At 38.0% G+C, this 20440-nt stretch overlaps 3 protein-coding genes and 1 non-coding gene across 5 annotated transcripts; 1 reads left to right on the forward strand and 3 right to left on the reverse strand.

Annotated features, from left to right (window-relative positions):
• Positions 1-105: 105 nt before the first annotated feature.
• On the reverse strand, positions 106-5002 carry LOC112197187 (pre-mRNA-splicing factor ATP-dependent RNA helicase DEAH10). Its single transcript, XM_024337772.2, has 13 exons — positions 4643-5002; positions 4504-4550; positions 4320-4400; positions 3988-4204; positions 3414-3825; positions 3011-3214; positions 2523-2683; positions 2097-2282; positions 1733-1970; positions 1310-1506; positions 1030-1164; positions 648-846; positions 106-564 (listed from the first exon to the last, which is right to left on the reverse strand). Exons 1-12 carry the CDS (start codon positions 4726-4728, stop codon positions 663-665), a joined length of 2148 nt encoding a protein of 715 aa, XP_024193540.1. The 5' UTR covers positions 4729-5002; the 3' UTR covers positions 106-564; positions 648-662.
• Positions 5003-5415: 413 nt separating this feature from the next.
• LOC112198108 (cell division control protein 48 homolog B) lies at positions 5416-9233 on the reverse strand. Its single transcript, XM_024339158.2, has 12 exons — positions 9000-9233; positions 8863-8907; positions 8737-8792; positions 8505-8654; positions 8265-8369; positions 7929-8028; positions 7455-7739; positions 7214-7383; positions 6554-6682; positions 6291-6378; positions 6125-6202; positions 5416-5886 (listed from the first exon to the last, which is right to left on the reverse strand). The coding sequence occupies exons 1-12, from the start codon at positions 9153-9155 to the stop codon at positions 5593-5595; spliced, it is 1656 nt and encodes a 551-aa protein (XP_024194926.1). The 5' UTR covers positions 9156-9233; the 3' UTR covers positions 5416-5592.
• Positions 9234-9310: 77 nt separating this feature from the next.
• TRNAS-AGA lies at positions 9311-9392 on the forward strand. Its single transcript has one exon. It is a non-coding gene; the product is annotated as a tRNA-Ser (tRNA).
• A 365-nt stretch (positions 9393-9757) lies between these two features.
• Positions 9758-19849, reverse strand: LOC112201118 (asparagine synthetase domain-containing protein 1). 2 transcript variants are annotated; one of them, XM_024342132.2, is made up of 15 exons: positions 19832-19849; positions 13851-13966; positions 13515-13773; positions 13289-13428; positions 13049-13184; positions 12676-12951; positions 12493-12590; positions 11928-12036; positions 11681-11786; positions 11320-11413; positions 10996-11192; positions 10817-10916; positions 10615-10731; positions 10237-10293; positions 9758-10050 (listed from the first exon to the last, which is right to left on the reverse strand). In XM_024342132.2, exons 2-15 carry the CDS (start codon positions 13941-13943, stop codon positions 9937-9939), a joined length of 1896 nt encoding a protein of 631 aa, XP_024197900.2. In that variant the 5' UTR covers positions 13944-13966; positions 19832-19849; the 3' UTR covers positions 9758-9936. The 2 variants fall into 2 exon arrangements, with proteins under 2 accessions (XP_024197900.2, XP_024197901.1); XM_024342133.2 differs by lacking the exon at positions 19832-19849 and adding an exon at positions 14124-14347 and having other exon boundaries at positions 13851-14034.
• Between the last annotated feature and the right edge of the window lie 591 nt (positions 19850-20440).

Below are 20440 nucleotides of genomic sequence, written 5' to 3' on the forward strand. Positions count from 1 at the left end.
ATTGGCTGGGTGAGTATTCCAATTTCCATCATTGCAATTTGCAAAACTAAAGTCAATACTCTATTTATATCTCCGTTTACTTTCTGAATATGTCATCTTCCAATGGTCCTGAACGACAGCTTATATATCTATGGATATCCACCGAATAGTGAACGAATAGAAAATTGAACCGAGTTATACAACAAAAGAATCGATGACTTTATTGGTAATGTCAGTGTACATATTCCTCTGCCCCTCCTACAGCACTTCAAAAATCTGCTATGGCTCATCAGTAGACAACAGATGGACCTCCGACCCAGCATCACTGATTCACGATCACAGTCCATATTCTGAGTAACTCTTCATTCTTCAAAAAGAGTTGCTTTTCTCAACATTACAAACATGTAACCCATGCCAAAATCAGACTCGAACAATCCAGTACTCGCTCTCTTTGTTGCAGGTCAGAAATCAGACACTGAAATTAGAGATTTACACTAGGGTTTTCGACCAAGTTGACGAGGTGGGAAATATCTGATAATGCTTGCATGTAACTTGTAATTGGAAATGCTCAAATCTATCCAAGACCTGTGTGGAGGAAAACAAGATTAGAACTAGAGGATAAATTATGCAGTGGATAAGTGAAATTAATAAAGATCAAACAAGCATACCTTTTGGCACTACATTCAATTCTGCATGGCATAGAAATGAGGAGCAAGCTCATGTAACCATAAATAATCGACTCTAGTTGTGTTGCGGATGTATTTATGATTAGTTTCAACTAGTTCATTAAAAACTATACACTCTGGTTTCTCATGGAACAACACGGACGACGGATGAATCCGAACCACCTGACCATTTGCTAAAGCCCTGTCACAGAGAATTAATAAGAAGCATAAGGACAAACATAAAAATAATGCGGAACCACGTGACCTACAACTGAGATCTGCTGATACCATTTTACTTGAGCATGTCCTACTAAAATGGTACAAATTTTGAACCTAGAGAACCCCGCCAAAAGATGTTCAAAACATGTCAAAGTAAGTTCAAGACCTGTAAGTTCCCTCGGGCTGCTTTAAAGCTGCATTGAGGAAGAAAGACGCTGCAAGACATCTTCGAAACGGAAGCATGTCATCCCCGCAAGAAGCTACATGAAGATCCATTTGTTCAACATTCCCTCGGATTTGGCTGCAGGAAAACAGCCATGAAATTTAGAGGAGCAAATTGGCAGGAACACCATGAACAAGGATATAGATCGTGTTGCCCTTTACAAATCTAGTGTGAAACTGGCAGAAACATGTCTATTACTGAGCAAGAAATATAAATAGGCAACCTGTGAATGTCACGAGCATGCTTCAGGGAGCGACTATTAATGAAATTGTCCTTGCACCATTTCCTGAGACTTTTTTCATGTTTCTCTTTACTGAGATCTGATCTCTTCTCTGAAAACTCATTAAACGCTCGATATACATTAACCAAAGTGAGGTGGTCCCCATCTGGACTTGCAAAGCATTTCATTGCAGTTCTAGCCTGGCCAACAGGAAGAAATACATGGCACTTTTTAAACTTAAAAGTAGTAGTGTGTGTGAGAAAAGGAGAGAGGGCGAGGGAGGAGATGTAAGTGAACTAGTGAAGTAGTATAATAGAGATAAATTTTTGACAAATAAGCTACTAAATTCTTTCCATCTTACTTTCTATCGATATACTCTATGAGAATAAATAGAAGCCGTCTAGGTAATAAACCATTCATAAATACCTCGTTCAATTTCTCACGGGGAGCGAAAAATATGGACTCAACTGAGAGCATTGCAACAGTTATCAACATCTCTTCGAGGCAATTGAATTCAGTTTCACTTGCTCGGATTAGAGCTTTTGAGAAAATAGGGTCTAGGGGAAGGCTTGCCATTTGACGTCCAACTGGATCTGATAGTTTACACTCATCTGTTAAAGCACCTAGCACATACAATTGCTCCAGTGATTTGACAATAGCCGACCTGATCAAATGTATAACAGATTCATGTATCATAAGTTTGATAAAAGAGGATATATAAAAAAATACATTAATGTACCCAATTCCAAAAGGATATATCAAAAGATGCAAAAGAAATCCCACAATTCACCTTGACGGTTTATCTATGAAGTCGAACCCAATGACATCATCAACACCCAGAACCTTAAGTTGCAAAATTATACTAGAAAGGTCACACCGCTTGATCTCTGGCTTTGTTGAATCCTCAAGTTTCTCAAATTGATTCTCTGGGTAGAGGCGGAAGCACTTCCCTGATCTTTCTCTCCCTGCACGCCCACTGCCCAAGGAGATTATTTATAAAGAACAAAATTTTCTGAAGCAGTTCAAATATTCAGAAGTTATCAACTAATGTGGAATAGAACAATAATCTAATAACTTGCATTACACTGGTTTTACAGAATGGGCTTCCAAAGAAATCTAAATAGTTCAATAACTTAATCTCAATAATTCTATTATCTGAGATTCATAGTTATAAGTATTACTTATTAGATTCTTAAGAATGACCAGCATCGCATACCTTCTCTGAAGAGCCTGTGCTTTTGAAATTGGAATAACATTCAAACTTGATAACCCTTTATTCGGATCATAGGTACGTGCTTTTACAAACCCAGGATCTATTACATACTTGATTCCAGGTATTGTCACAGATGTCTCAGCAATATTCGTTGCCAATATTACCTAAAGAACAATGCAACAATTAGAGATTACCCATCAACTTCTAATTTATTTTGACTATGCTGTCAACAAAACAAAGCAACTTAAACATTTTTTTTTTCTTTCCCTTTTCTCCAGAACCCAAACAATTGGTCTAGCCGCATTTTTCAAGAGTTTTAACCATGTCACTTGAAAATGAGTTTAAACAGGGGTCATCTTGTAATAAAAAAAAAATGATATGGGGCCACATGAATCTTTTTGGGGTGGCAGTAGACAAGTTATAATGCCAACAATCACAGTATATCTGAATACACACTTAAATGCTTAAGTTAATGAATATTGTTAGGTTACCTTACGAAATCCATCAGGAGCCGGTGCAAACACTTGCATTTGCTGTTCTGATGGAAGAGATGAGAATATAGGAACAGCTACAAGTTTTTGACTGGTTTCAGGTAACTGTTTAAGTCTTTCTTTGACAAGTCTCTGTACAGATTCAATTTCTTCTTGACCAGTCAAAAATACAAGTATATCACCAGGGTCCTCCTCAATATGAATCTAATAGCACAGAGACGAGACATACACAAGAACATGAACATCATTTAGAGAACTTCACTTAAAGTCTAAAACTGAGAACTGATTGGGGATAAATTTGAATAGCTTATAATGATACCATAAGCACTCATATTAACTCAAACAAACTTAACATGAAAGTAAAAGTTTGCTTGCCAGAGATACCTACAAAGGCGCTAAATACCTGAAATACGGCAGTTAACGATGCATCTAGATAATCTTGTACATTGTGATGAGTATAATATATATCGACAGGAAACTGTCGACCTTGGATGTGAACAGCTCTTGCACCACCGAAGTACTCGGAGAAAATGCGTGCATCCAAACTGGCAGACATGATAATTAACTTCAATGGATTCCTTCCTTGGCATTGCTTGAGAAAGCTCAAGGACTGAGAACCATTTTCTTTATCCAACTGCATGTCATTATTTGTCTTCGTGTTTTTTGTATCTTGGTGGTTATTGACAACTTTTGACCTTGCATTTTGTACATTTTTAAGCAAGCCCAGTAAGACATCAGTCTGGACAGTTCTCTCATGAGCTTCATCGACAATGACGACTGAATACTTAGAGAGATATGGATCCAATAGTGCTTCCCTGAAAGTGCACCGAACATTATATCAGTCTTAAGACTAGTAAAAAAGGGAGTGGGAGAACATTTGCAAATTATATAAAGCTTAATAGATACATATAAACTTGTGAAGTATTTAATGAAGCTTCCGAATATATTAAAGAACAAAGATAGTATATAGATTTTACCTCAGTAGCAATCCATCAGTCATATACTTGATCCTTGTTGAACTAGAGGTCACATCCTCAAATCTGACAGCGTAACCAACCTTTTCACCCAAAGTAACACCGCATTCCTCAGCAACCCGTTTCGCCACAGTCATAGCAGCCACACGCCTAGGCTGAGTTACCCCAATGAGTTTCCCATACCCACAAAATCCAGCATTGTACAAAAACTGAGGTAATTCTGCACATATCACAGAAACACCATCAAGTCAATAGCTATACATTCACAGAAACGTGGCTGTGCATTTACAATGCAGCATAAACAAATCACAAACATATAATAAGAATAATCATACGTGTTGTTTTTCCGCTTCCAGTTTCGCCAACAATAATCAAAGTATCATGCGTTCTAACTTCCTCTACCAGACGCTTCTCAACTAAAAAAAAAAACACCACCATTACTAATGAATTTCAAAGATAAACATAAACAACACACAATGATACTACTACAATACTATAGCGAACAGTCGAAGCTCATACCAGAAGCGATCGGGAGAGCCTTCCTGTGCTGCGAAAGCTTCTGCCTCCTAAAATCAAAATCGCACATTCCAATCCGATCAATCAGAAATCACAGACTATCTGAGCAACCAAACAGAGCTGAAAAATAATTAAGCCTTACTTGCCAAAGGCGTCGGGCTTACGATTCTCGTCGGAGAAGCTGCGTTTGAGGCCGCTGGTGGAGTTATTGAGCCGTCCGTGAGCCATTGAAGCATAGAGCAACTGCTTCTGAGGCGGAGGCGGCGATGATATCCGCGGCGAGCTAAAACTTCAAACACGGCGGCTTGGGAGCAAATAAGCAAAACTCTTATCTTGGTGAGAGATTGAAGAAGAGGAAGCGGTGCGGTAGCTGGAGCTAGTAATATGTAACGCAAAAAATTGGAGTTGCAGAACGGAATTGGAAGAAGAGGGAGGGGTAGGGGCTAAACGGGAACTATGCAAATTGTGGTGGAGCGGGAGAGGGCTAGGGTTACTTGTTACGGACATTGTTATTTTCCAGCTCCTAATAAACAAATTCTGGATTTCCAATTTTGTCCTCACTAATTTTTTTTAATTTTTTTTTCTTCATAATTTTGTCTTTTTTACTTTATACATAATATTACAGAGATTTACTTACCAAAAAAAAAATATATATTATAGAGATTTGAATAAGTCACCTTCATGATGTGAGTTAGATTAGAACTCGTTGACCTCCGCGGGTTAAATTTCTCAAAAACAAGGATATAGAAATAGATTGCAGTCATTCCTATGGTTCACATTTCTTATTTCCTTGAATGAGTTGAATCCTAGATTCTCCTCAAAAAACTGGCTTCTCATAAAATACTATAATTTTGTATTCGACACATTTAAAGACAAATGATACAATTCTAGAAAAAAAAAGAAAAAAAAGACAAATGATACAAAGCTTGGTAATCTCATCAAATTAGAAAGTGTATATATATAGCTTGGGGTTCCAACAAGCGAAGAATGTGCCAAAAGACGGTACACTTCTAACTACATTTTCAGGTAATGACTAGTATATGCTAGTGTTGGGTTTGATCTGTATGTACTTGTTATGCTTGGCACTTGATTCTACGCAGCGGCAAAAGCCTTGTATGAGTCAACATCTGCTTTGGTCAATGCTGGCTTTAAAGAGTCCTTTGCAGTCTGGAAATGGCGATGACGCACAACACTTGCAGATATGTCTTCTCTCAGAGCAACTATTCCGGCTTCCTTGCATAGACCCTTCAGCTCAGCTCCAGTGAAGTGCTCTGTTTCTTCTGCTATTCGTTTGAGATCAACATCATCTCCTATTTTCATCTCACGAGTGAGTACACTAAGGATCTGCTTTCGACCTTCTAAATCCGGTGGTTGTACAAAGAGCACCTACAATTCCATAAGGAACATGCAAGAATTAACAGAACTCTCTAAAACCAAACCAAATCTTGTTTCTTTTCATTTTCAGTGTATAATCTCATTAGCCCAATTTTGGAACTTCCAAAAGTGAACAACTTCAGAAAAATACCAGTACCTCTTTCGATATTACATGAAAATACCAAGTTTCAAGAATATAGGAAACAATTGAATAACACCGGAAAATCATGTGACAGAAACAAATTCTTACCAAATCAAAGCGTCCTGGTCGAACTAATGCAGCATCAATTGCGTGAGGACGATTTGTAGCAGCCAAGACAAAAACTCCCTAAGAACAAATGAGAATACAATTTCATAAATACACTCTGATGGATTCACTTGAAGAATAACATAACCATATGGTATGTAATGCTCACCTTAGCCTCCTCCAAACCATCCATTTCAGTAAGCAAAGTAGATAGAAGCCTCTCTCCAACAGTACTGCTGTTGCTTGAGCTCCCACCCCTATGATTTTAGGAAAACCATAAATTATGAAACTTGGACCTTGTATGTGTAGTGCGGGACTCCATTAAGGTATTCGTTATTAGATTAAATTAAAGGTTTTCGGATAAATCACATCATATTAAAGGTTTCCTACAAATAAGTGAATAACACAATTGGACAATTGCAGCATACTAACCGTTTGGCTGCAACAACATCTGCCTCATCAAAGAATATAATGCTGGGTGCTGCAAGGCGAGCTCTCCGAAAGGTATTGCGGAGCAGAGCTTCACCCTCTCCAACATACATTGAAAACAATTCCGCACCACTGATTCAAAGTTTTTAAAATTCAGGCATGCAATTATTTTAATTCATCAGAAAGACTAACTATAATTCTAAGAGTATGTGGGGAGCATATCATTCCTTCTAGAGAATAATTAAAGACAACTTTATTGAAACAGCCAAAAAAAATTTGACTGACTACCTTCTGGGCACTTTAAGTTGGTTTGTTTGACACACATTTTTGGCCATCATAAGGTTCTTTGCAGCTAGGAAATAATTCTTGGTTTTGAAGGGAATTTGTCAAACATGGTATAACCTTGCTGTTGTCAGGTTTGCCCCCTCAAAATTAATGTTTCAGAGTCATTGTGATCAGTTTCAACAGATAGTTTGAACTAAAGTATCATGAATAACAGGATAATATAACAAAATGGGCTCCAAGCCTTCAGCCCAAAGACTTAAAGGAATAGCAACAAACAGAATGCAGACTCTGAGCAAACCCCATACATTATTGTAAATTAATATCATGAATGCACCAACCTATTAACATTTCCCTCTTGACTATACAAGAAGTTCATACCTCAAAGAAAAAAAAGAAGCTTGGGCAGCATTTGCAGCAGCTTTGGCAAGGGTGGTTTTTGAACATCCTGGTGGACCATAAAGAAGAATTCCACGTATTGGAGATATTCCCAGCCTTGAAAACTCTGTAGAATATTTAATAGGCCACTCAACAGCTTGCTGGAGCTTTATCTGTCGATGACACAAGGCAATGATTAGTACCATGAACCTCCAGGAGGAGATGAACACATGAATGTACTGACCTTTAAATCTTTCAAGCCCCCAATATCTTCCCATGTCACCTTGGGGATTTCCACCGTGACACCTCTTGTTATGCTTGCATTAACTACAGACTTTGCATTCTCCCAGTCTTCTTTTGCTAAGCTTAGCAAACCAACATCTTTGTCTGCATCTTGATACCTCCTCATTGCAGACATGGCAGCCTCACGACATAAAGCTTCGAGATCAGCTCCAGCAAATCCATTGCATTTTGCAGCCAAGGCTCGTAGGTCAACATCAGGATCCAAAGAAATCTTTCTCGTGTAGAGCTGAAATGATTAACATACGTATGGATTATATCTCACACCCTCATCTCTTGCCATGGTCAACATTTTATTGAACAAGCTGAACAGAATTGGATTTTTGAAAAGGAAAAATGAGTGGCTATTTACAAAGTTGCTTCACATTAATGAAAAAGTAATTTCATGTTCCATTAAAGTTTGGGAAAAATTACTCACCTTGAGAATTTGAAAGCGCTCGTCTTCAGTAGGTGTAGTAACTTCAATTTCAGCATCAAAACGCCCAGACCTTCTTAGTGCTGGGTCTACTGCTTCCACTCTTTGTATACAGACACAAGATATATACACATATTAGAATATAATATGAAATTATATAGGATCAAAATGAACAGTCGTACATAAGAAAACCTATTGATGTTCTATATGAAACATCAAAACATTGGCTAACTGCCTACCAGATGAACAGGATGCCTAAAAATTTACAAAGGTGGAGAATCAAAAAGTTCAAAACCCTGATGAAATAAAACATCATTTTCCAGGGGAAAAAAAAAATACCTATTGGTGGAGGCAACAACAACAACTTGTGGTACATGTGTCGATGAAGCCTTTGACTCCATCAGTAAACGCAGTTGAGCAGCTATACGAACATCTTGCTCTCTTCTGCAATTGAAACAAAACTCAAACAAGTTAAACACACAAGTGCAAGTTTCCTCCCGTTTCACCCAACAACGATCACAACCAGCTGAAAAAAGCTCCCAAGTACGAAAAACAGGCAAATGCTGGTTTGTACCATACCTAGAATCACGGCGAGGACAGAGGGCATCGATTTCATCTATAAACACAACAGACGGCTTCCCTGACAATGTATGTGACGCGGCCTCCGCAAAAGCCTCTCGCAGTGCCAGCTCACTCTCTCCGGTATAAGCTCTGTGAACAGTATGCGGACTGCGGAAAATACCAAGAGAACACAATACCATTAGTAATCACAAGTCTATGCCAAAGCTAGCTAGGAATAGAGAGAGAGTACCTGATGAGAACTAAATGCGCACCACATTCCTGAACCACTGCGCGGACCAAGCTTGTCTGGGAAGCAAAAGATTGTTAGCGAGAGTTTACATTTTCCATAAACTAAACTAAGTGAAACTCTAACTACCTTTCCGGTGCCGGGAGGACCGTAGAGAAGCAAACCTCGGGGCCACTGAAAGAAAACACAGAAATACCATTAATCAACGAATTGAAAAAAATAAACTTAAAGAAGGGATGTGTTGTTGTTTGGTGAGAAGAGTTTACTTTGAGACCGAGCTTTTTGGCTTGGCGAGAAAAGAGGAGAGGGTAGACGATGAGTTCTCTGAGAGCTTGGAGAGCTTGGGCGTTGCCGCCTATAGCTTTTTCGGCTCTCCATTCGCCGTCGTCGTTTGTGATGCTACAGGAGCTGTGGGTTTCCATCGCTCTGAGAAGAACAGAGAAAGAGAAAGCTTTACCGTTTGACGGCGGGAGACGGGTTTATGAGGGCTCATGTGATGTCTAAGCACGTCGCTGAAATTACAATTACATTTTATATGACGACAGATATTTGTTTAAATAGCATTACAGGACATCAAGTGGTCGTGCCGGAGTGGTTATCGGGCATGACTAGAAATCATGTGGGCTTTGCCCGCGCAGGTTCGAATCCTGCCGACCACGTTTTTTTTGTTTTTTTTTTTCCCACAATTTTTTTAAGGTTGGAGCTCGTCTTCACATCACAAATTTTTTAATAGATCTGTTCTGAGTTCGATCCCCGTCACAATTTGGTCTAGGCATTTGGGGAGAGAAATTGATGAAGTGTTGGGAACTTTTCAGAAAAGATGGATTTAGTTAAAAAAAAAAAAAATCTTGATAGGTTTTCTTTGTTTCCATGGCAGGAACGATTAAAGTCATCTTTTTGTTCTCCAAAATGCATTTTCAGTACATCAGAGTAAAGTGTGTAACACTAGAACCTATCAATGTAATTGAATAATTTCTCAAAACCGGTGAGGTCGCTTTAAAATCAACTGCAAGAGGCTAAGAGCTAATCAAAGATAAAAGTTTCATTGCTAACTAGACATACAATGTTGGTTCTAATTCCTTCAAATCAATCATTTCCAAGATGACAATGACTAAATGACAGCCATTTGGACTGAAGTTGACCAAAACGTACAAATCAACAATACAAGTACAGAGGTAAACATGCTTGCATCAAACAATCCCACTAAGCCGTGTCCAACTGCTTGTGAATCACCACACTTCCCGCAGATGCCTGATTTGCAGCACGGTTACTTCCGAAATTCTTTCTATTGGACTCCCTTGCAATTCTTGTACCAAACTAAACCAGAAAAACAGAGTATTCAGTGATTGAATCACCTTAACTATCAAAGAGAGTGACTATCAAACTGTTTAAGTGAACATTCAACGGTCCTGTACCAAACCAGCTTTTATGTGCTGCTCTCATCACGTATCTGTGACAAAGCACGTAGGGGAAAAAGGGAAAATACACATTAAAGATTGATACCTGTATAGCTCGTTTAGGCAGAGTAGCAGCTTCATGTAAACCAAGCAATTCCGCAACCTTCGCAGCACATTATTTAAAGAGAAGGGAAAAAAAAAAAGTGTGTGGTCATTATTCGCCAACTGAGATAATGTTAAAAAGCATAACAGCATATCATTCAGTACAAATTAAGAGCAAAAGTCGATCTATGGAAAAAAGTGTTTTGAGCTGAGGCTGAGAAATATCAAAAGGGAGAAGAGAAGAGGCATTTATCAAAACCATAACCAGATAAATATTGGCTTTCTAAGTCAATAATCAGTGTTTTGCGTGATTCAATGCAGTTTTTATTTAGGATCCAATTACCTATGTAACTCAAGTGCTGCAAAAAGAATTAGCAATTACCTCTCTCAAAATCTTCTTATCTCCTATTCCACTTGGTTGATCAAGGTTGGTAACCTCCCAGAGAGGAATCCCCAATAAAGTTCGTATAACATCTTCATCCAAAAAAGGAAACCTTGCCTAGTATAAACAAACATTACATACTTTATGCATAACACAAGTCAAGGGAACAATAAATGATATTTGCTCAAGTTCTTAGCAATACCTCCTTGCCAGTGTCAGCAATGCATCTATCATCTCTACCAAGGTTTCTTTTCCATATTCTTTGCATATCCAGTTTCATTTCCTCATGCAGTCGCAACCAACTTGTAACACAGCAGACCACCCAAATAAGTACCCCCCAAAAAATGTAATACTGTACAAGACTATGATCTATTTGCATACCTTCCACTTCTATATTTTGTTCTGTGCCTACCATAGCCAGCACATTGCTCATCTGCACCTGAACCAACAAGGACAATCCTAGCCTTTGACTTGTATCTAACACCTTGACGATTCTCATCATTATATTTGCTATTTTCCTCATAAACCCATCCATCCCCACCAGCTGCCAGCCATAACGCGATTCCTATATTTAGGTCCTGCGACACTAAATAACTTATAATAACTATTTGGAAAAATGTAACTCGGCACATATTACACTCAATGATATATCAAACAATAATTAAATGCATGTAAAAACATTAGCCATAGAATGAAAACAAGTACCATGTAGGTGTTGGCAGGGTTTATGAGAGACAATACACGCTTTGTTTCAAAGGTCAAATTTGATGAATCAGCATTGATCTCCACAAGTTTCCACCTGCATTTAAATCCCATTAACAAACACCATGAATAGAAAGACGCGGATAAAACCATCAACAACTCTAATCAAAAGCCAAAGACCACAAAGAACTCTATAAAAAGCAGGTACGAAAGTATTTGCAAATTCATTAAGCATAAGCATGAAGAAAAGAACCAAGAATCTGTTGCTTCAGAACATGAAATGAAGATCAAAATGTTATTATTTTATGCACATGTTGAGTGAAGAAACCTTAAACACAGACTCATGATAAAATTTAGCATGTACTTTCTTAAAGGTGCAATTCTTCTCAGTTCGCTCACTCCTGCCTTGGCAGAGATTCTATCTGGAGCAGACTGACCATCAAAGCTCACATTAAGTAGATCAATCTCATCTGCCAAGAAAATTTAGAAAATCAACTCAGCAATTGTATTGAACAAGGATTCCATAATGCAATATGTGAAGTGAGTTCTAAGGCAAATGTTGAACACTAAGGCAAGAGGGCCGCTAACCTAGCTTATGCGGCAACACTTACAGCTTGGATCTAGGCAGTCATGCAACAATGCTGCAATTATCATAGAATCCAATCCACCAGAAAAAAGAACTGCCACCGGTACAAGATTCTTTTCCACATGCATACTTGCCTATATATTCCAATAAAAATTGTTCAATATCAATTCCGAAACCTAAATCACATAATACCCACCTCCCATGCTAAAACCAAACAAGGAGAGTTTCCTTTCAATTTAGAAGAAGTTCAAAATAAATACAATTATCATGTGAAATTATAAAAGAACTAGGTCCAAAATTCCAAGACAGAGACCATCAGGGGATGTGCTTTCATCACACAACTTTACAAGATTTTGAGGTCTTGATAGTGTGAGTACAAAATGGTGCATTAGCACAAATTTGAGTAATGAAGACAGACTTGCTTACAACCAAGAAACATTTGGATGGTGTAAGAAGATTATCTAGGAGAAACTCAAGAAGGACAAGAAAGGAACGGATGAGAGTTAAGACCACCTCATTAATCAGCATTCAATAGTATCCTACAGCATATAACCAGCCAACCAGGCGAAAGTAGGATGAGAGTTCGGAACCTGAAAAATTCTGTGCAGTGAAGATCGCCGCAAAACTGATTCCCTTAAAGCAATCAGCACAGCCTCTGCTGGCACTGAAATTGAAGCTTGTATATTGCCTACTCAACCAAGCAAAAAGCACAATAAGAACCTTGGAAAAACAAAAACCCTTCGTGTAAGTTTGTCAGTACTGATGATAGTAACCTGACTTAGATGGCATTGGCACTATATCTGAAGTAAGTGAGTTCATATCGTGTTGCCCTCTTACAGTCTCACAACGTGAAATATGCAACTCTTTGGGTTTGGGTTCGACAGATGTTCTCTCCCATTTTATCAGTTCTTCTAGCATGGCATTAGTCCATTCATGCTTTTTCACTTCACCAACCAAACTCCCGTCACCATTGGGAGCATCTATGGATACACTGTATATTCCACATGGCAGCTCCTCCCAAAAACCAAGCTTGGTTGTTCCATTTTCAGCTTCAAAATCAAAAGTGCATTGATATTACTCAATAAACACAGTTACATAAGCTAAGTTCAGAAGCACGCAAGTAAAGCTCTACCCAGAAATGCATACCAGAAGAATGCTCATTTGAAGCAACGGGTGATACTGATGATAACAGAAACCGAGAGTCCTCCACTGTTGGCCAGTGAACAAGAAGACTCCGGCGACCAAATGCATCTCTCCCAAACCATAATGTTCTTGAACTTTCCTAAACATGAATAACAAACATAACTCAAACTAGTATTCAAAGCAAGACAAAGAGTGCAACAAATTCCAGTCACACTAAATCAAAACTTACCACTCAAAAGTTACCTGCCAATAGATGATAGCCCAAGGGCCCTTGATCCTAGAAACAACATTCGGCACACAACCTTCACACCCTCCCAGCAACCCCATTAGAACTTCACCGTCATTCTCCTTACTAGCAATCTCAATCCCCCCAAAGATCTCACCTTTCCATAACAACACCACACAAAATCAAAAACCCAACACACAAAACCAATCCAAAACACCCGAAAATTCAAAAACAAATACACACCATTATAGACAAGAACGTTCTTAGACGAATCTATCAATGGGTGAACTACTGGGTTGACTCCCCTGAGCTGCAAAGTAGCACCAAAAAAATGCATACAGGGTGTTCGACCATTTGCCGCAGAGAAGCAGTTGTTGAACTCCTCCTCTACTCCAGACATGATTTCCGAGCCTGATGAGTGAAGAAGAAGCTTCTTGGTGCCTAAGCTATCTGGGCCCCTCCGTCGCAGAGCGGCTGCGAGGTCGGCTATAGTGAACTCTAGCTGCAGAAAGTAGTTTGGTTAAATGGGCCGAGGCAAGGATAGAATTGTTGACCGGAAAGTGAAGTAAAGAGACGAACTTGGTCGGAGTTGGTGACTGGAGGTGTGGTGTCCAGAAGCAGAGACGATAAGTCGAAGCGAATGCCGGAGATGATCAGAGCGATTCCGCACATCTTTGTTAGAATGCGATGCGCGCCTGATTTTTCAGGGTTTTAGCTCTGGTTTTCTACTTCTGTTAAAACTTTTTTTTACTTTGAAAGGTAACTAGTTAAACGAATAAATAAAACACAGTTACCGTTCGTGTGGAATTTATATTTGGAAAATTAACAAATATTGGCAAAGAAAATACTTACTTGCCTCCAGGGATGGCAATGGGGCGGGTTCGGGATAGGGATCACAATACCATTCTTATATCCGGAGTCATCCTTCATCCTCCATCTCCTCCCAATTTCCAATAAAAATATATTGAGGATTCCCCATCCCCATCCCACTAGTGGCTAAGCCTCCAAACTCGCCTCAAATCCCCAATAAGAATTTAATAAAATGAAATAATTTTTTTCTCATATTGCATTTTTTAAAATCAAAATCTACAACAAATAAAATTAAAACATGATTAAATTTATAAATCATAATTCAATGAGTGCAAAAGTCAAAACATCATTAAAGTAAAAGTATAGTCATTAAAGTAAAGTGGTAAATGTATATATTTGTGATTTATTATAAAATAAATAAATTAATATTGTTGCAAATATTATTATCTATGTGGCTGTCCACGTAAATACTCATTAGTTATGTACTTTGATGTAAACCTTACTTCTATATAAAGGAGGCTAATAAGACTGAATGAGAACACTTATAGTTCCTCCCAACTGTTCTCTCTTCATCTTCTTTCTACTCTATAACATGTTATCAGCGCGTTTTTGCTATGTTATTTTCTCTTGTTTTCTCCATCACCTCCATGACGATCTATGAGCTTTATGATCACGAGGACGAGCACATATACATGTATATACATCCTTCATTAATGAGGTTCCGCCATACCTGATAAGGGTTTCATAATTACCTATGTTTTCTTTATATACTATCACTAGCTATTAATCATGGGCTCGATGGCTACTATTTCTTATTCTTAATTATATCCATTACAATAGCTTTTGGATTTGCTAATATTATTGTTGGTGTGCAAACTATATATATAAGCTTTTTCAATCGAAAGCTTTAACGAATGCTGCTATATCTTTATAATTTTATAATTTTATATATATATATATATTCGACTTTGTCCATGATTAATACTTGATCTCTAACTCTTGTTTTCATGGGCTTTATGCCTTCAAATTTAATATCAGATTAATTGTTCATGTGCTAATGTGAATCTGTGTATATAAAGCATGTCACAATGTTAAGTATGAAGGGACAATTGGTCTGTGAATTTTGGATGTTTAACCCACATACAAATTATGGTGTTACTAGTGTTCAAATATGACGTATGAAGGGACAATTGGTCTGTGAAATGTTGTCTGATCTCCTCCACACTTATTGTGTAGCTTCTGGTCAACTGATAAATGGACAAATCTTCTATTTTTTTCAGTCCAAATACATAACCTGAAATTGTACATTTGTTGAGTGTTGTTATGCAAATCCCAGTTGTTTTTTATCCAGGGAAATACTTGGGGCTTCCAACCTTCTGGCATCGATCAAAAAAGGCTGCTCTTGGTTTTATCAAGGACTCAATATCCAAGAAAGTTCAGGGATGGAAATAGGATACTCTTAGTTAAGCTGGGAAAGAAACTCTTATCAAGGCTATTGCCACAGCTATCCCAGCTTATCCTATGGCATGTTTTAAATTTTCAGTCTCTCTTTGCACTCAATTGAACAGTATCTTGGCAAATTTCTGGTGGGGAAATCAAGATTCTAATGGACTGCATTGGAAGTTTTGAAATTTCCTAAGTTTGCCTAAACAAGACGGTGGAATGGGATTCAGAAATTTGGTAGAATTCAATGATTCATTGCTGGCTAAACAAGCTTGGAGACTTACTCACAATCCCACTTCTTTATGGGCTCGTGTCCTGCAGCAACTGTATTTTCCATCGACTTCTTTTCGTTTCGCAAGAAAATGTGCTTCAGCTTCTTGGATTTGGTCAAGTCTGTTAATTGGTAGAGATGTTATTCATTCTAAATCTCTTTGGAACATTGGTAATGGAACTTTTGTTCAGATAGGCAGTGAAACATGGATCCCTTCCAACCCTCCCTCTTTGATCCATCTTCCACTAGACCATGAGAACTTTCAGGTTGGTTCTCTCATCAATTGGGACACAAAAACGTGGAATCTGGAGCAAGTCAAAGACCTCATTACACCTGCACAATCCCTCTTGATTTATGCTATTCCTATTACTGATCAAAACATTTCTGATACGTTGATATGGCCTCACACCAAAAACGGTGGTTTTATTGTTAATTCAGGTTATCATCTCCTTCACTCTCGTTCTCAAGTTGGAGTAATGCAACATCCTCATAATTCATCTGCTATTCCTAGCAGTCTTTGGTCCTGGATTTGGAAGCTTCATACAATTCCTCGAGTCAAAAATTTCTTATGGCGTGTTGGTCGTGCTATTCTTCCAACAAAGAGCAATTTATTTACAAGGCATATTGCATCTTCAGCTGAGTGTCAATTATGCCTGCACCCAAATGAAACAACTGAACATGCTCTTCTCACTTGTCCTTGGATTGTAAGTGCTTGGTTTGCTCATCCCCTATCTTACAAAGTTCCTCTACAAGCTATCACTTCTTTTGAAAGTTGGCTCTTCAACATAAGCCAAATGGATACCCCTGTTGATTTTGTCACCCATGTTGTGTTCTTTCTGTGGAGAATTTGGAAGCATAGATGTGATTGTTTTTTTAATAAGTTATCTCCAGATCCAATCAAGATTGCTTTGTCTGCTTTCAAAGCGACGACTGAATTCCTTGCAGCTCACTCATTAACGAGTTTGGAGTCAGATTTAGGTGTCAAACCCTTCCCAATACTATTCCTGTTAAGTGGTCTCCCCTTCTGTCAATGCCATCCTCATCAATATAGATGCTTCTTGACAGAAGGATACCCTTATGTGTGGAGTGACAACTTTGGCTAGAAACTGGAAAGGTTCTTTGATTGCCGGTAAAACGGCAAAAATGCGCTCTCCTTCCCCTTTGGCAACAGAAGCATTAGCAGTTCGGAAAACAATTCTTCTGGCAAACTCCTTCCCTCATATGGATATCATTATCTCTTCAGATTCTCAAACTTTGATCAACTCCATCTCCCATAATCTCCCTACCTCTGATTGGAAAGCTGCAACCATTATTTCTCAAGTCCGGTACCTCTCTTCAACCCGACAGTTTAACTGGTCTTGGATCAGTAGAAAGGCTAATAAAGCAGCCCATCTTGTTGCTTCATTAGTTAACAGTGGGAAGTGTCCTTCCAACTCGGTTAGTCACCCTCCCTCCTCTTTACTTAAAATTTTGTTGTATGATGGGCTCCGAGGTCCACCTTTAGTTTAGTTTGTTTGGTCCTGGCTCTTTGTTTGTTTCTGTCCCCTTGTTTTTTTAATTGAGTATTTCAAGTTGTCAAGAAAAAAAAAAAAAATATATATATATATATATATGACGTATTGATTGTATATCAAGGTATTCAATTACTATGTTACCTGAATTAATGACTTAATCATATCATGGTTGAACAAAGATTCCCTCTAATCATAGTACATAAGTTTGTTTTTCGTTGACTACATGGATCTCATTTACCTTACAAATTAATTTAATAATTTTCACATTTATTATTGTTGTGAATTTTGTTATCCTTTGAGATCAAAACTACATGTTTCTGGATTCGATTATTTGAGGGCCTGAAGTTCCTTGAAAGTTATATAATTAAAACTGTGACATGAAGTTTCTTAGAGCCTATACAATTAACAAGGGCCAAAAGTTCCTCAGAATTATACAATGATCAAAATCGCATGTTGCTTGATCCCTAATTATATGGGGACCTGAAGTTCCTCTAGGGTCATGAAATATAAATTGGAAAATTGTGACATGAAACTCTTCAGAACTTATCCAATTATGAGGGCCAGAAGATCCTCAGAGCTATATAATAGTATATGAACTCAAATGTTTTTTAATATAATCCTCAATTAGAGGGCCTGAAGTTCCTCCAATTATCTTTTGATGTTGGGGTTCCTTCCTCCTTATGACTATTTGTGAATTTGGAATTCAAACCACCTTTCGAACCTGCAGTTCAAAGTTGGACGTACAATCAATCGAAGCCAGAAGCTTCTGACTAGCATTTAGATAAGAGAACTTGGTTCTCCTATTGTCTTTTTTGAGATGAGATACAAGATTATCATGTATTGTGAAGTTAACCAAACCAGAAGTTCTGTGTATTTCCTTCACTTATGGAACCAGAAGTTCCCAGTTCATTTTATTGCATAATTTTATTTAAATTTTGCTAGCATTATATTAATTTCCTTATTTTCATTAAAGTAATTTTTTATTACGGACTCATAGTCCTCTCAGACCTCTAAATTTCAAATAATCATTTTGGCCAGAAGTTCAAAATCATTTTGGCCAGAAGTTCAAAATGCATTTGATGTTATTAATCTACATCGAACAACAATACAATAATTGAACATCATGTTTTACCCGTATAACACAGACCAGAAGCTTCGTGTATATCATGTGAGATCCATTGTTCAATTCTTGCAAATTTGATTTGTGTCATCTTCAAACTTATGTTTTGAGTGACTTTCAGGCAATGCAATTTTATCCATGGTGTCCAAAAAATATTACTAAGGCTTATGCTTATGAGGCTAATATAACAATCATCTCAGATCTTACATATATGATTGATGGCTCCAGAAGAGCACATATTATTGTCTCTTTGCATCCTGTGTCTCCAATATTACCAGAGATGTATAACCTCTCCCTCTCATGGATCTTATTGTATAATAAGAAAGCCGATTGACATGGCTATACCATGAAATGCCACTAGAAGTGGATCATGGCAAGAGAGAAATCAGGAGTCAATGTAAATAATGTCCTAACATCCACACATGTGAGAAAATTGTAAATCGGGCGTGTGTCACCTATGGTACACTATATGTTAGATGATTATCAAGCCACTTTCGAAACGGCACTGGTCAAATTAAATTGCATTGACTAATAAGAATATTGAGATTCATTTCACATGCTTGATGTCTTTTGCTTACAATAAGCAAATTGTAAGCATTATTGTGTTATTTCACAAATTTATTGTAACCACTTGTGTTCCCATTGAAACTAAATGTTTCTTAATACGATTATCTAGGAACCTAACGCTCCTTAAGAGGTTGTTATAAATTGAAAAAAAATTGAAACCTCAAGTTTCTTGGATCTCCAATTATATGAGGACATGAAGTTTCTCAATGATTGTACTAACTAGATGAGCACCTGAAGTTGCTCATGAAGTTTAAACTCGAAATTTCGAGTATATCATTTTGGCCAGCAGTTCAAAATGAATTTGGTCCATTCCAATTGTTAGCATTTCACAATTGATGTTTACTCAAGTTGTTTACTCAGTTGTAGATCTTGATTTGTGGCTTTGAATGAGCTACTATTATGTTACCAAATTTGAAATATTGTTGCACTAAGTGCCTCCAATATGGTTGGGGAAGATTTTTTTTGCTATCTCATATATACTGTATCAAATTTCTACAGTAAATTGAGGTATATAATGTCATGAACTAGAAGTTCATTGAACCAAATATTGACAGGACCCGCCCCGGATTTCACCCTGAAATCTGAAGTGGCCCTGAAGGGCCCACCTTAGAAGAAATTCTACCAAAAATTTGGCGGAACCTCCCCTAAAATGGGCTACCCAAAACCTGTAGAAAGCATTTACACTTCTAAATCAAATCATCCTTATACTTCTGGAGCCACCCTGCTCCCCAACTCAACATCAATCTCCAATTCACAAAACACAAACCTCAACTTGAAAAACATAAATCTCATAGGTAATCAGAGCAATTCTAATAGAAAGGTAAATAAGGACAACCTAACTCAAAGGCAAACGCGGAAGCCATGCTGTTGACTATGCCTCAACTCCGTGTACGCCCGACCTCACTAATTCGCCTGCAAACTGGGCATTTGAAACCGAAGGGCCCAGGGGAAAGTATTGAAAACACGTTAGTGTGAGTGGACAAAAATAAGCAATTTTAAACAAAAGAGATTTTATACTTTCCCACATTTAGTTTATTAAAAAATATCCCGATGCATGCACTGATTTAGGAAAACGAAACAAAAGGAGTTCCGCTCAAGAAAACCGACTAGCCCCGCTAGTCCCAAACAACTGAAAGGAATGATGGAAACTCCGATACTCAACAGAATAAGACCAGCCCGCTGGTTAAACGGAAATCAGACTAGGCCCCGCTAGTCAAGTAATGATAGGATATGGGGAAGAAATATCACCATACGGGTAATGGAGCCTCCCAGGCTCTACCTACCCTCAACTGCCACTCACACATAGATTATGCGAGAATGAGAACTAATAACCTCAACTTCCACTCACACATAGATTGTGTGAGGAGGAGAATATGACCTCGACTACCACCCACGTGAGGAGGAGAATAAATCGCCTCGACTGCCACTCACATACACAAAGTAC

Source organism: Rosa chinensis, chromosome 4 (genome assembly GCF_002994745.2).
Source record: "Rosa chinensis cultivar Old Blush chromosome 4, RchiOBHm-V2, whole genome shotgun sequence".
Taxonomy (NCBI): Eukaryota; Viridiplantae; Streptophyta; class Magnoliopsida; order Rosales; family Rosaceae; genus Rosa; species Rosa chinensis.

Coding starts and splice junctions, on each gene's coding strand:
- LOC112197187 (XM_024337772.2), bottom strand. CDS start 4,728: ATGGCTCACGGACGGCTCAATAACTCCACCAGCGGCCTCAAACGCAGC. Junction 1,507..1,732: donor CCCGTGAGAAATTGAACGAG/GTATTTATGAAT, acceptor CCTGTTGGCCAG/GCTAGAACTGCAATGAAATG. Junction 1,165..1,309: donor CATGCTCGTGACATTCACAG/GTTGCCTATTTA, acceptor GTTTTCCTGCAG/CCAAATCCGAGGGAATGTTG.
- LOC112198108 (XM_024339158.2), bottom strand. CDS start 9,155: ATGGAAACCCACAGCTCCTGTAGCATCACAAACGACGACGGCGAATGG. Junction 8,655..8,736: donor GCGCATTTAGTTCTCATCAG/GTACTCTCTCTC, acceptor TATTTTCCGCAG/TCCGCATACTGTTCACAGAG. Junction 7,384..7,454: donor GGGGCTTGAAAGATTTAAAG/GTCAGTACATTC, acceptor TGTCATCGACAG/ATAAAGCTCCAGCAAGCTGT.
- LOC112201118 (XM_024342132.2), bottom strand. CDS start 13,943: ATGTGCGGAATCGCTCTGATCATCTCCGGCATTCGCTTCGACTTATCG. Junction 11,414..11,680: donor AGAATTGCACCTTTAAGAAA/GTACATGCTAAA, acceptor ATTTAAATGCAG/GTGGAAACTTGTGGAGATCA. Junction 11,193..11,319: donor ACCCTGCCAACACCTACATG/GTACTTGTTTTC, acceptor TTAGTGTCGCAG/GACCTAAATATAGGAATCGC.